This window comes from Ammospiza caudacuta, chromosome 10, assembly GCF_027887145.1.
Source record: "Ammospiza caudacuta isolate bAmmCau1 chromosome 10, bAmmCau1.pri, whole genome shotgun sequence".
NCBI lineage: Eukaryota > Metazoa > Chordata > Aves > Passeriformes > Passerellidae > Ammospiza > Ammospiza caudacuta.
In genome coordinates this window covers 16,698,142-16,711,302 of record NC_080602.1, presented here as the reverse complement: position 1 = coordinate 16,711,302, position 13,161 = coordinate 16,698,142, and the positions used below count along the sequence as shown (strand labels likewise).

Here is a 13,161-nt window from a genome sequence, read left to right as displayed (position 1 = left end):
GGTTTAGCAGAAATGCTTCCCCCTCCCATGTTCTTGCAGCCTACAGAGAAATGCCATCTCACTTTCACAGCATCTCCAGACCAGCTACCCTTGGGGTCCCAAGTGCCTGCTTTCTCATGGAATTTTGTACATCCCTAGAGCACAGACGTGGTTATTTTTCATGCCATTCTTAAAATATTAGAGTCAAAAATAGAATTATTCTATGCAAAAGGCAAGGGCGTTTTATCTCCGGAGAAAGAGCAGTGTAGTGCAACAGCAAGCAATTTGAAGGCACAAAAATAAACCCTCAACATTTTCTTCCTGAGAGGATGAGAAATGGGTGGGGGAAAAAATAGCAGTTGGTGAAGCAGTCCCCAGTAGCTTGTTTCATAGCTGCACTTTAACTATTTAAAGCACCCAGATTGCACAGAGGCCTTGTTTAAAGTTTAGGGCTGATATTGATGGGCCTTGCTTTACTAACAGCATATTATTTTGTTCCTACTGGGAACAACCAGCTCCTGCATGCTAAAGAGACCTCTCTGGAAGGAGCAGAAAGCATTTGAGCTGCAGCAGCACCGGGAAATCTGAGCCTCCCCTTACCCAGGAGTGGTGCCTGCGCTAACTGCCAAGCACCAAGCCCACAAAGGCACAGATGCCTGCACAGCCTCCCTCTGTCCCTCACCCTGCCAGAGGAGGGGATAAAAGAACACATGAGCACACGCTCATCAACAATTCCAGTCATTGATGAAACTGGACTGAAAGCCCCCCAGACCTGTGCAAGGGTCACAATGTTCAAAGAGCTTTTCAAGTTTTTGTTCAGAGCAAATCTCCCAGTTTGGAACCACTGCAAGCAAGTTCTACAGATCATTGACAAAGAGAAGCTGCTACAACAGTTGCATCTGGATAAAACAGGACAGCTGCAAGATCTTCAAAGGTTTCACATGGCTTTTAAGTCTCTGTGACAAACAACACTTTGGCAAGAAAATCCTTTCTTTCCTGGATAATTGTTAACTTAGTGTGGTAGAACATGATGGTTGAATCCTTTCAAAGAACCCTACAAGCCTTCATTCCTTAACAAGATAATTGTTTATCATTCATTATGTGCCTGATATTCCCCAAGAGCCTCTGTCCCTTCTAAGCAATAAACAACCCCTTAGCACATATCAAAGAACTCATTACAATCCTGTTGTGAAAATTACATGGCCAGACATTAAAACAAGCCTAATTTTCCTATAGAGATAATAATTATTTGACTAATTGGGTATTTTTTCACACAGTCCCCATGATAGCTTCTTTTTTCCCTGCTGTGTCTTCTAGAAAGGACAGTGTAATAAATGTGATGATCATGGGAAAGGCAAAGGCCATGAAACACAAAATGTTTCAGAGGCTGAAGTTAAATTCTTCAATAGTTCCTGCCCAAGATTTCTGGAGAGCCTATATTGAGTAAAAAAACTTCACAGACAGCTTGAATGCCAAAAACTCCTGGCCAATTAATGTCCCTGAGTGCCACCAGGGCTGCTGTGGTTGGTGAGCTATCCATGCTTAGATAAGATCTGCCTGTAGTGTTTTGGGTGTGCCACCATGCCTCTTTGGTCAAAAGTAGTCTTTTAGAGTAAAACTAGCATTTAAAAAAACCCACAGTAATATATTCATAAACACCTGTCTCAAAACAAGAACAGGATCCATAGGTCATTGCAGGGGTAGTAACCAAACTCCCCTTGTCAAAACTCTGCTGTCAGTGGGGAACCTTTTTGTCTGGCAGTGTCAGGCAGAGCTAAACAAGCTTTATTGGGACAGGGCTGTTCTCTCTTTGCACTGTATTTTGACATGAACATAAACTGACATCAAAAGACTTTAAACCTGTTTATAAAATACAGTGGTCAGTTTATCAAAACCTCTTTAGGTTGTATAGCAAAGCTTAGAAACCCCAACACCCTGGTATTTCACTATCACTCCTGGCAGACAGACTTTCACTCCTGAGCAGTTCACTTGGGGGCAGAGCCTTGCTCACACCCTGGGTGTGCCCCAGGCGCAGTGCAAGCCCTGCATCACTCACTGCCAGCTGCCAGGACCTAACCAGCTGTGCCTGCTGCCTTGGCACAGCTGCAAAATACAAGGGGGAAAGCTGAAAATGAACTCTTGAAAGTCACCCTACAAAGATACCATTCCCTGAGCCACAGCCTGGTTTAGCTTTGATTCTGATTAACATTATCTGGTTAATAAAATTAAAAGCTTCAGTGGCCACTTTCAGAGAGGTCTCTGCTGCTTGCATGTGCCAGCTGGAGCAGGGCTGGTCCTGCTGCCTGGCCCAGCCCATTGGTCTGTGGGACCCAGGGGCAGAGATGATCCCCAGTGAGCCCCTTTGGCAGGGAGGGGTTTCCTCTCCCACGGGCTGGCTGCGAGTTTGCAGGATGTGACCAAGCACAATGTCTCATTTGTAATGTCAAACAGCAGCCATACCAAATCCCAGCCTGCTGTCAGCCCTGCCATGTATTCCAGGGAGTGCCTGGGAGGGTTTCCACCCTGTGAGCCAGGCTCAGCTCTGGGACAGCTCTGCTGTCATCCACACATCACCACCGCTCCCAGACCCAGGAGAGCAGCACAGCACTGCAGTTCAGTTCCCAGCCAGCTACCAGGGGCAAAACTCAGCCAGACCCTTCTTTGGCAGCTCCATCAGAGCTGATGGAAACTGCAGCTGAGCTCTTCTCCCCTGGACAGGCTCCTTGCATTACCCAGAGGACAGCAATCTATCCACTCGCTCTCACTGCTCTTCTCTTTACAGAAGGGCCCCAGCCTTCCACCACCTCCTCCAGGTATTGAAAGGCAGCTCCAGTATGTAGCAACAATAGAGAACTAGAAAAGTAAATGCCAGATACAAACCAGCAGCAGAAATAAGACTGTCCATTGGAATCCCCAGTCCCCAGGTTCCCAGACAGAGCTGTTTTTGTGGTATAGTTACTATTCATCTAAAGCACTGAAAGGAAAAATGGTCTTTTTTTCCATTCAGTCATATTTCCTCTGCACAGGGCTGTTGCTGCCCTTTCCAGCATGTCCAAGTCCTGCTTTCAGACATTTGGGCACTGGTACATTCTCCCAGGATCATATAATTATCAGTCTGTAATCTCCTGTTCCACTGCGGATATGAGCAACCCTTTTATGCTCACAGTAACAATTTGGAAGTGTTAAAGTTTGAGCACTGGGCCTGTGGTGCTTACACGTGTTTAAATTGGCCCTCCCTGAAAGCTGATGTATTCCATCTGCTCTATTGGATTTCTTGGCTGAAAGTGACTGGAAACACTGAATGTTTCTTCTGCAGTGCTCCTGTGGCTGTCCAAGAGCAATAGACACACTCAGAGCTCGTGCCTGGCCTGCCCAGGGCTAAAACACTGCACTGCAAGTGGCTTCAGGGGACTGTTTTTAGAGCTACATTGAAATCCTAAATCCTACAGTTCACATTTCTAATCAATCCTATAACATGCAAGTAAGACTTGATGGATAAATAAAACACACACATTTGCAGCTCATTTCCTCTAACATTTTGCCTGAATGATGGAAATTAAGCATTTTTGTATTTATGTCAAGAAAAGGAGCCATTAGAGGAAAATCTTTAGGTTATAAACAAGCAGTAAATTATCAACACCAGCAGCAGCACTGGATTAACCGTTCAGATATCCACTGCAAGAGTTTTACAATCCAACTGCCTCATTGCCATTCCCAGACTCTCCATGCTCAGGGGCAGGTACATTACTAAGTTAAAGTACACAGATGCATTCAAAGTGGGTCACAAAAGTCATTAAAACAGCACATTTCTACAACAATTTTCACAACCAAGCCCCCTCACACTGTGGCAGACTCTGAGAGTGTGCCTGGCCCTTGGCTTGGTTCATCTCCCACAAGCCTGAGCCAACGCTAGCAGCTGGAGGGATGCCCACATTTCCAGCAGCACTGCTGACTCCTTGAAGCCTGTCTTTTGCTGCAGAAGCTGCATTTTAAAAGTGAAGATTCAGGAGTATTAAAAATATTTCAGCCTCTTCATCATCTTTACTTTCTTATGCATTTCTATCTTGCTCAGTTAAGGTTCAGCCCTTTGCTTGCTTCCAGCACAGCTGGGGCACAGATGCAGGGACCCTCTTCAGACCTGCAGCCTCTTCACGATTTTAGCTCAGACCTTTAATTAAAAACAGCTCAACTCACCTCTCCAGGATGCTCTCAAGGCTGCTCAGTGGCTCCACCACGTGCACTCCTTGGCTGGAAAGCACAACCGCCCTGAGTGCTCTGAGGTGGGGTCACACCCAAGGTAGTGGGAAATCAGGCAAAGCTCCTCGTGTGTCTCACTCTGGAGCAGGTGGAGCCAAGGACTGAGGTGAGGGATTGCCTAGGACAAGCTGCAGCAGGCACTGGCTAACAGCTCCCAGTGTCAGGTGAAATCCCAGCCAGCCTGCTGAAACAATTAAAAATGCACTGGGCAGCCTCCACAGAAACCCTTTAGATCAACTCCTCCTCTCCCCATTTTTGTGGTGAAGCCACACTCTCTCCAGAGTTCACTTCAACTCAGCTTTCAGCCATTATCCAGGGAAGAAAATATGCTGGCTGCAAAATGGTATCATGGCTTTGACTAAGTGGCTAACTGGTGGCAAAATGGATTCATTGTTCAGGAGGCTGCTTTCCATATCCTCATAACTGCTTCCAGCAAATGTTGACCATTCTCCCTCCTCACCATAGTGGAAGTATCTTCTGGTTGAGTGGATTTGCCTGTGTTTTGTACAGAGCAGCTGAAGGCAGATTTACATAAAAATAGTATTGCTGAGCATTTAGTTCTGACCATTTTGTACTTGGTACAGCCATCTGTAATCAAAATGTTTGGAGAATATTACAGATGTTCTTGCATGTTAGTCTCAAAAACTCCTCAAATACAAAACTCCTACATCCGCTCTCTAGAGTTGCCAAACTTTTTCTGCACTTCTGTTATTAAGCAACTCTGTTATTAAGCAATCGTGTTATTAAGTTTAGTGGATGTGAGACATCTTTGTCATGTTGAGCACTGCATGCCAGGAGCTGGGTGGTCACTGGTGGGGACTGGTGTGCTGCCCTGACCATGGGACTGCCTGGGCAGCCTCTCCCTATCCTCCTGCCCTCCATGGGCACCACAGCTGGGGAAACAGGGCTGGACAGCTGCACTTCCAGGAGGATGGAAGATTGCTGTAGGATCAATCCCACCACGAGGAGCTTTTTAAAAGCTTTTATCATACACAGCTCTCTAGATGACAGAGAGAAGGTGAGAGCAGATCTGAAGCAGAACTGGCCCTTTCTTTAGTAAAAACTAAGATGTCAGATTTTCTATAATGGAAGCTAATAACTAGCCAACAAAGCAGTATGCTTGGAGGGTGGTTTTTCATTTTTAGCCTTGGTGAAATGTTCCTGAAAGCTAATAGCATCTATAATGTCGTTGCTGATTTGTTTTGCTGTATGAAAGAAAGCAGAAAATAGAATTGCTGTATGTAGGAGGTGAAGATGTATTTTGTGTAGTGAGCAATGTGCTGCAGTAAGAAAAGGCTGCCACGGTAAACATGCTGTCCCCACCAGAGCCTGAATGTGATCATGTGGCTAAGCACTTGTGATCTTTGAAAGGCAAGCTATCACCTGGGTGTCTGAGCACAGTGGGATTTTGGAGGCAGGAATCCAGACAATCAATCCAAACAGCTTCTCTTCCTCTCCAGCAGATGCTGCTGCAAAGCTGTGCACACCCAGAGCCAAAGCACAGCCCTTTGTGAGCAGCCCCCACGCCGCTGTCTGGATGCACGAGGGGGCTGATGGCTGCTGCCTGCCCTCTCCCCATCCCACACGCATGGTCTGAGTGCAGAGCAGGAGCCGAGCCAGGGCAGGCCATGCTGGGGCTCTGCTGGCAGCCCTGGAGCAGGTGGATGCTGCCCTTCACCTCCTCCAGAGCCTGGCAGCAGCTCCTGACGTGGTGCAGGGACTGTGGCAGCAGCTGCAGCTTCTGTATTCAACAGTGCACTGCAATCTGTGCCCACCCGGCTCTGCCTGTGCCCCCTGCAGCCTCCTGTGCCTGGTGCAGCTGAGTGGGATACAGCTCCTGGTGAAACCATTGCCAGCTCCTGCAGACTGTGCAGTGCAGGGCACAGGCCCTGGAGGGAGCCAGGGGAAAGGAGCCTGCCCAAAGGGTTTGGGGCTGCCTGGATCCTGAGGAATGGCATGGCTGGGGCTGCAGATGCCATGGAAGGATAGGATGGAGAGGCAGGAGCACAAAGTGGGGAGGGAGCCACAGCAGCAATGCAATAATACATTTATTTATTTTACTTTTAGAAAGATGAGGAGGAGCTCAGTCTTGTGCTATTAAATAGTAGATCCCACACTTGGGGCTCACTGTGGAAAAGCATTCCAGCCTTAACACTGAGTTAAACTTGGCCTGATGGTTTCCAGCTGTGCTGTGCTTTCCACAGCCTGCACCTTTCACTGGGACCTGTGGTATCGTCTGAGCTACCAAACCCAAGGGTGTCCCAAAAAAGAGGGGACACTGTGTTTGATGGTCACACTGCCCTGTTTTGTGGATAAGAGACAGAAATTTGGACACACAAACATATATCACACTTTATTTTCTGTGCCAGACAACTCTCCCTTCTGAAAAGTTCATTAGAAGCTTTTATGTGTTAATTTAAAGTCCAGCTTTGTCTCGGAGATCACACAGGAGGGAGGGAAGCTGCATGTGTCTGTATTTAAGGTGCTGCTGGCTCTGCTGGTCCCAGACCCCCCCAGGGTGTGGGATGGGGATGGGATGGGATGTTTCACTCACCCCAACTGCCGGCTTTGCTTGGAGCACAGAACTGCAGCAGCTCTGCAGAGCTGTCCCTGCAGCAGGGCCAGGCACAAAGGATTCAGCTGGGCTCTCCCCTGGGCAAAGGGCACGAGGCTGAAGTGTCGTGAACTTCAGTAAAATTAATATCCTAAAAATCTACTGCAATTCTTTTCAGTTTTTGATCAAACCAGGTGCTGATCAACTACATCCACTTGATTAATAGCAAGCACTCACTAGAGAAACAGACACTAACAATCTCCCATTTCAGTGTGTCAAATGCACATAATTACTCATCACGGATACTATTTATATGCCCACGTACTGCTAAGTGAAAGAATGCTTTCATCCTGCTTTTATCATTTCTAGATTAAATCACAGTTTTTCCTATTTCCTCCAGACAGCAGCTCAGCCCCACAATTTTCTCTCCAAATGACAGGCAATTCTTTTAAGCACATTGAATTATTTTTTCCAGGTGGTGGTTCAGTTGAAATTAAATGTTACTCTTTAACAGCTGTGGCGCACAAAGATGACAACTTTAATATTCCATCCAACTTGAAAATCAGAATTAAAAAGAGGGCTTTAAATTCCAAGTGAGCACTGGCAGCCAGCACCCCTTTTTCCTGGCACGAGGGTGTAAGGAGCAGAGGAGAAGTGACAGCACTCCTGTGCTGAAAGCTGGAAAGGGCCTTGGAGCTCACCCCACCAGCTTAAAGACTCACTCAGACCCCACAATCGAATAAGTACTGGCAGATTGGATTTTTATTGTCATTTTTAATCTCTTAGTGGTTTGGGTTCCCAGCAGCTGGTGAAGGACATGGTTACCTCCATCCCCCGGGAGCAGCCAGGTGTCCTGGTGAGCAGAGCGAGGTCCCAGCTGGCAGGGACACAGGGACACCTCCTCTGCAGGAGCACAGACTGAGGGCAGATGAGAGGGAAAGGCAGGGAAGGTGTCTGGGAGCAAAGAGGCCACTCTGCCATCACTCAGGGCTCACTGGCTGTCCTCCCCAGACACACACCCTCTTCACCACCTGCATACAGTGATAAAGTGCCCTTTGATCCAGCAGAGGCTCTGCTGCCCCAGTATTAACCTGGACCATTACTTCATAGCCATATTTCCGTTGCTTTGTGCACAGAGGATCGGTTAGAAGCCAACATTAATGTGAAGAACAGAGGAAAGTCAAATTAATCTCGACCAAGAATTATAGTTCATGATAAAAAGCCCAGCAGTAGCCATGTGTTCAGGTGCTCTGCTGAGAGAAATGCACAGATATGAGTAAAAGACAAAAAACACAATATTTGTTTGATAAATGTAAATAGTTCAGATATTTTTGTCTGTCAGGAACTGCATACACTGAGGCACCAATATTTTATAAAAGTCATATTCTATAATTTTGCAAATTGATAACAAAAGGACAAGGCATTGATATTACAGATTAAGGCAAAATAAATGCATTTTTGTGAATCTGCTTAGCCTTACCATGGAACAACAGTGCCTCCCAATGACTCTGAAGGTTCATATATTGCTTGTCACTATATCTTTTTGCTTGTCTCAGGTACTTCATGTATTATTTCAACCACCACATCTCAGCAGATTTCTCTGCCAAGAAAGCTTTCATACTGAACTACAAAATTAAATTACTATCATGGAATCAGCATATATATCCCCTGCCAGGAAATTCTGTTCTTTATTGCAATTAAAATAAAGTGGCTCCAAGACCTGAAACATGGGTGTAAAGATATTTACACCCATGTTTCAAGGGTGGAACCCCAAGGATACCTGCCAATAAGTGTGCTGGGAGCGTTCCTGCAGTTGTGACTGTTCTGGTCAGTGCCACGTGCAAAGTCTCACTTAAGCATGCAGGTACTTCCTTTCTTAACTGATTGCAAAAATAATTCACCAAATAAAATTAACATTTCCCCTTTTTTTTCTTTCCCAAACCAGGTCCCGATTATTTCAGCTCCAAGAATCTTGCACTGCAAGCCCAGAAAAAGATCCTGAGTAAAATGGCAACCAAAACCATGGCTAACATGCTAATCGACGACACAAGCAGCGAAATCTTCGACGAGCTGTACAAAGTCACAAAGGAGCACACCAGGAACAAAAAGGAAGCCCATAAAATCATGAAAGACCTGATCAAAGTGGCCATAAAAATCGGGATCCTCTACCGAAACAACCAGTTCAACCAGGAAGAGCTGGAGATCGTGGACAAGTTCAGGAAGAAGCTGAACCAAACTGCCATGACCATCGTCAGCTTCTACGAGGTGGAGTACACCTTTGACAGGAACGTGCTGGCAGAACTGCTGCACGAGTGCAAGGAGCTCGTGCACGAACTCGTGGGGCGGCACCTGACGGCGCGCTCCCACGGGCGCATCAACCACGTCTTCAACCACTTTGCAGATGTGGAGTTCCTGTCTGCCCTCTACAGCCTGGATGGGGACTGCCGGCCCTACCTCAAAAAGATCTGCAACGGCATCAACAAACTGCTCGACGAGAAGGTTCTTTGAAACCGCGCTCCAAGGCAAGAAACCGACCAAAAACTTCTCTCTAGAACTGGCCACCCTTCCTAAGCCATGGTAGGCAAGCAAGCTTCCTTCCCATCAGTCTTACTACAATCCCCTGCAGGGCCCAGAAGGTGCTCACCAGGCTCGTGGTGAAGTGGAAAACTTAAATGAGAAAGCTGTTGATTTTAATGCTTTGTTCAGATAACTCAGTCTCTTTCAAGGAGCAGAATGAACAAGGCTGCTGATATGTATTGTTCAGACACAGATTGCTATTCACCATGATCTTGCTAGCTTTGTGTTCAAGGCTGAACATGTGAACAGAAAGTAAACTCAGATGCATGGCTACATAAAAATAGACAGATGAAGGCAAGAGCAATACATGGAATTTACCCCCAAGGCCCTTAGTGCATATATTTTTATTATTTCCATGCTAACTGAAAAGGCTTTGACAGAAAGTAGGGCTGTAATGGATTAAGTTCACTCCTTTCAAAAGGATCAGGAATCAATATGAGAAAACATCTCTGATTTTACATGGTCTATAAATCTAATAAGAGAGTAACAAATCATACAAGCAGGAGAAAAATCTTAAGAACTGCTCGGTGAAGCAACAGTTTCATCAATTTAGTTTTATACCTGCTAACAACAGAGAGGAGGTTTCATTTTAATTTGAAAAGCAGCTCAGTGGTTCAAACTCAAAGGCAGATAAAATAGTATAGTATTCCCCTGCTCTCAGGGCTTGTCTGTTGGGTAACAGCAGGTGAGCTCAGACTAAAGGTTGTGCTGCTCTTACTCTTCTGCCTGACAGAATAAAATACTCTCAGTGAAGATTTTGAAATTGCCCTTGTGAGGAGCAGCACACCTGAGACACCAACATTTACATCCCTGAGCCTCAAAAGATTCAGCCTAGATAATACTCTTGGTTTAATGTACCCATGACATTTGTGCCTACAGTAAACCAGAGGTGGGATACAAAGGAACCCCATCCACTATTTGTGCAGTGCCTCCAAGTGTAGCATATCCACAGTTGTCAAAACAGAACAGCCTTAGTGACTCTGGTGAGTTCCTGGAGTGAATTTTTGTTCAGAATGATTTCAGTGAATTTTCTAGGGTTTTTTTGAAGCAAGATATAGTGATGTCTTCAAACTAAAAGCATTTTGCCAAGAAAGTGGGTTTTGTGCAGGCATGGTTGGACACAGGGAGTGTGGGAGCAGAGTGGATGCTCTGGCTGCCCCTTGCAGAACCTGGGTAGGTGGAGACTGATCCAGAGTGAAAAACACATGTTCAGAAATCTCCCCTTTCCATCTTATCCTCCAGACTCATCTCTGTCTCCTGGCACTGCAGAGTCAGGAGCCCTCTCCTTTCAGCTGACACAGAGAGCAGACAGTGCCATCATCTGGGGGTAATACCTTCCATATCATGTATACTATGATAGAGAGATGCATGTATCTGAAAGTTGACAAAGACAAGAAAATATATTTGAAAGCCATTCCTCTCTAAGGGACACTTACAGGTTGATCACTCATTACTTTAGGATAAGAAAAAAAAATATGTTTCTCATTTAAATAAATTCTCAAATACTATGGTATTAAGAGAAAACTGTTCAAAATTCTTATTATCCTTCTGTCTTTCCTCACCCCAGAATAACCATATTTTATCTCTTGTAACAAGTTTTTACTGTCCTACCTTTATACAGTTGAGAATACACACACCCAGGTGATATACTCACTTGGGTTGTTCTAGATGGATTTTTACCTGTTCCCAGGAGAACTCATCTGAAGCACAGTAAAAATGAAAGACATTGGCAGAACAGTTTTTAATGGTATAAATTTTCCCCCCATATTTCCTTTAACCATTAAAAATAGATTTAGTTGCAATGAAGATGGACAACTCCTTTGCAACACAAAAATGAAACAGCAACATTTGGGGTTGCAAGTTCAGCCATTGCAGAGCCATATTCACATGCATCATTACCTGCATTTCTTCCAGGCATGTACTTGTCAACTGATGCTTTTGAACTGTATTTCTTGTATCCAATGCTCCTGTCCCAGTGCACATGTCAGATTTTGTGTGTTTCATTTGTGGCAAACAAATTTAAGTTCTTCTTTTAAGGCCAGAAAAAGATTATTCAACATTCAAGATGTCTAAAGGAAAGAGATATCCTGTATTTGTGACTTTTTCTGTGTTTCAAGTATCAATATTCAGATTCTGGTATTTTAAACACACCAGCTGAACATCTGTTGTTTTATTTAAAAATAATCTGAGTAGCCTTAAGGAAAGATATGTTTTCAAGTATTTCTCATACTTGCATATCCTGTATATTCATTGTTTACTTTTGTACTTGTAGCTTGGTATGTAAAAACATTGCTAAAATATGGGCAATGTTCAGGTCACCTTAAATATATTATGTATTATCACATTTGTGGATTAAAAATGTGTGATTACTGCCCTTTTTGTTTCCTTTTTATTTATTTATCCTACCACCTCTGTTGTATCACAAGCACAAAGAGCAGCAAAAGAGCAGGTGCCACAAACCAAAATCTCACTCCTCCAAGGACCTTCTTGTAAGTTTTCAATTAAATGTTCAGCCCTGTTTAGCTTGATGTGATTTAAGGCAGATAGAAATCATATTCCTGACAGATTTCACAGCCCTGTCCTAACCATGGAGGTACTGGAACCTACCAGAACATTTCAACAGGAAACATTTATTCTCCTGTCCTTATTCCCAGCAAAGGCAAACTGTTTTGGCTGAAAGAGCTCAGGATTTGCAAACAGCTCACATGGCAATTATACTGAAAGCAGTGAAATACTGGCACAAAGAGAAAACTGACAACTACCTTAAAATCAAACTTTAAAGCAATCTCCTTAAGTGGTGCTTTGAGCCTTCCTGCTGGTAAAACATTTCTGTCAGGGTAATTTTATGAATCATATCATGGCAGGACACAATATTCTTTGCTTCATCACTGCCAACTCTATATAATAAAGACAAGAATGCTAATGTTTAACAAACTCTCATGGGAGTGACCACTTCTGACATGTTAATGAAATGGTGCCTGTACCACAGAGCTGCACATCAGACTGAACATGTGATCTGATTTGTGCTAGGAAAATATTCTCAGAGACAGGCCCCCCTGAAGAAAACCAAGCAGACAAGCAAAATTAGGTTTCACCACAGCAACAGAAATGCAAAAACCAAGTTTTAACTGGATAACTTAAGCAGGTCTATTTTTGTTTTTACATAAATCAATGCCAGAAAAAGACCACACACAGTCTTACCCATACAGAAAAAGATAATAGAGTTTTTTATGCTGTGGGACTCTACAAAAGAGAGAAACACTTTTCCAATATTTAGAAACCATCAATGTCATTTATGAGCTACTTGCAAGTACAGGGAAACCTCAAGATCCTGCCATCCATTACACAAATTTACTCTTTTGGGTCCTTACAGAATGAGGAGGATTTGGGAATATTTAGCAGAAAGTAATAAAATCCAAAAGATTTAGTCCATATCTAAGAAAACATCCTGCCTCAAGCTGCCATGTTGCACTTCCTCCAGTTTCCTACCTGTTTGTTTCAGTAAAAATACCTGAAAATACTTGGGATGAGGTGGTAGAAGCTGACAAACAGTTGAAATAAGGATCAAATACAATCCCTTTGCTGCTGACTCCCACTCCCATGTCCAGGACTCACAGGGCACACAGCCGTGGAACAGTGAGGCCCCCTGGTACTTACAGTTTTGGGCCAGTCCCTGCCAGTCCAGCATGGCCAGTACAGACTGACTGGCCTCTGGGTGCCTCTTGAGCCAACTCCTTCATGCAAACTCTTTATGTGCTCTCTTCCTCCTAACCTGCTTCTCTGCACCTTATCTC

The 13,161-nt window shown here is 44.5% G+C and overlaps 1 protein-coding gene across 2 annotated transcripts in view; it reads left to right on the top strand.

The window, feature by feature from the left end:
* TNFAIP8L3 (TNF alpha induced protein 8 like 3) overlaps positions 1–11,734 on the top strand; it is a 44,238-nt gene extending 32,504 nt beyond the window's left edge. For both annotated transcript variants that reach the window (XM_058811311.1, XM_058811312.1), the window contains exon 2: positions 8,736–11,734. In XM_058811311.1, the coding sequence (XP_058667294.1) occupies positions 8,736–9,298 (563 nt within the window). In that variant the 3' untranslated portion in view covers positions 9,299–11,734. The remainder of the gene's footprint in view (positions 1–8,735) is intronic.
* Positions 11,735–13,161: the final 1,427 nt, after the last annotated feature.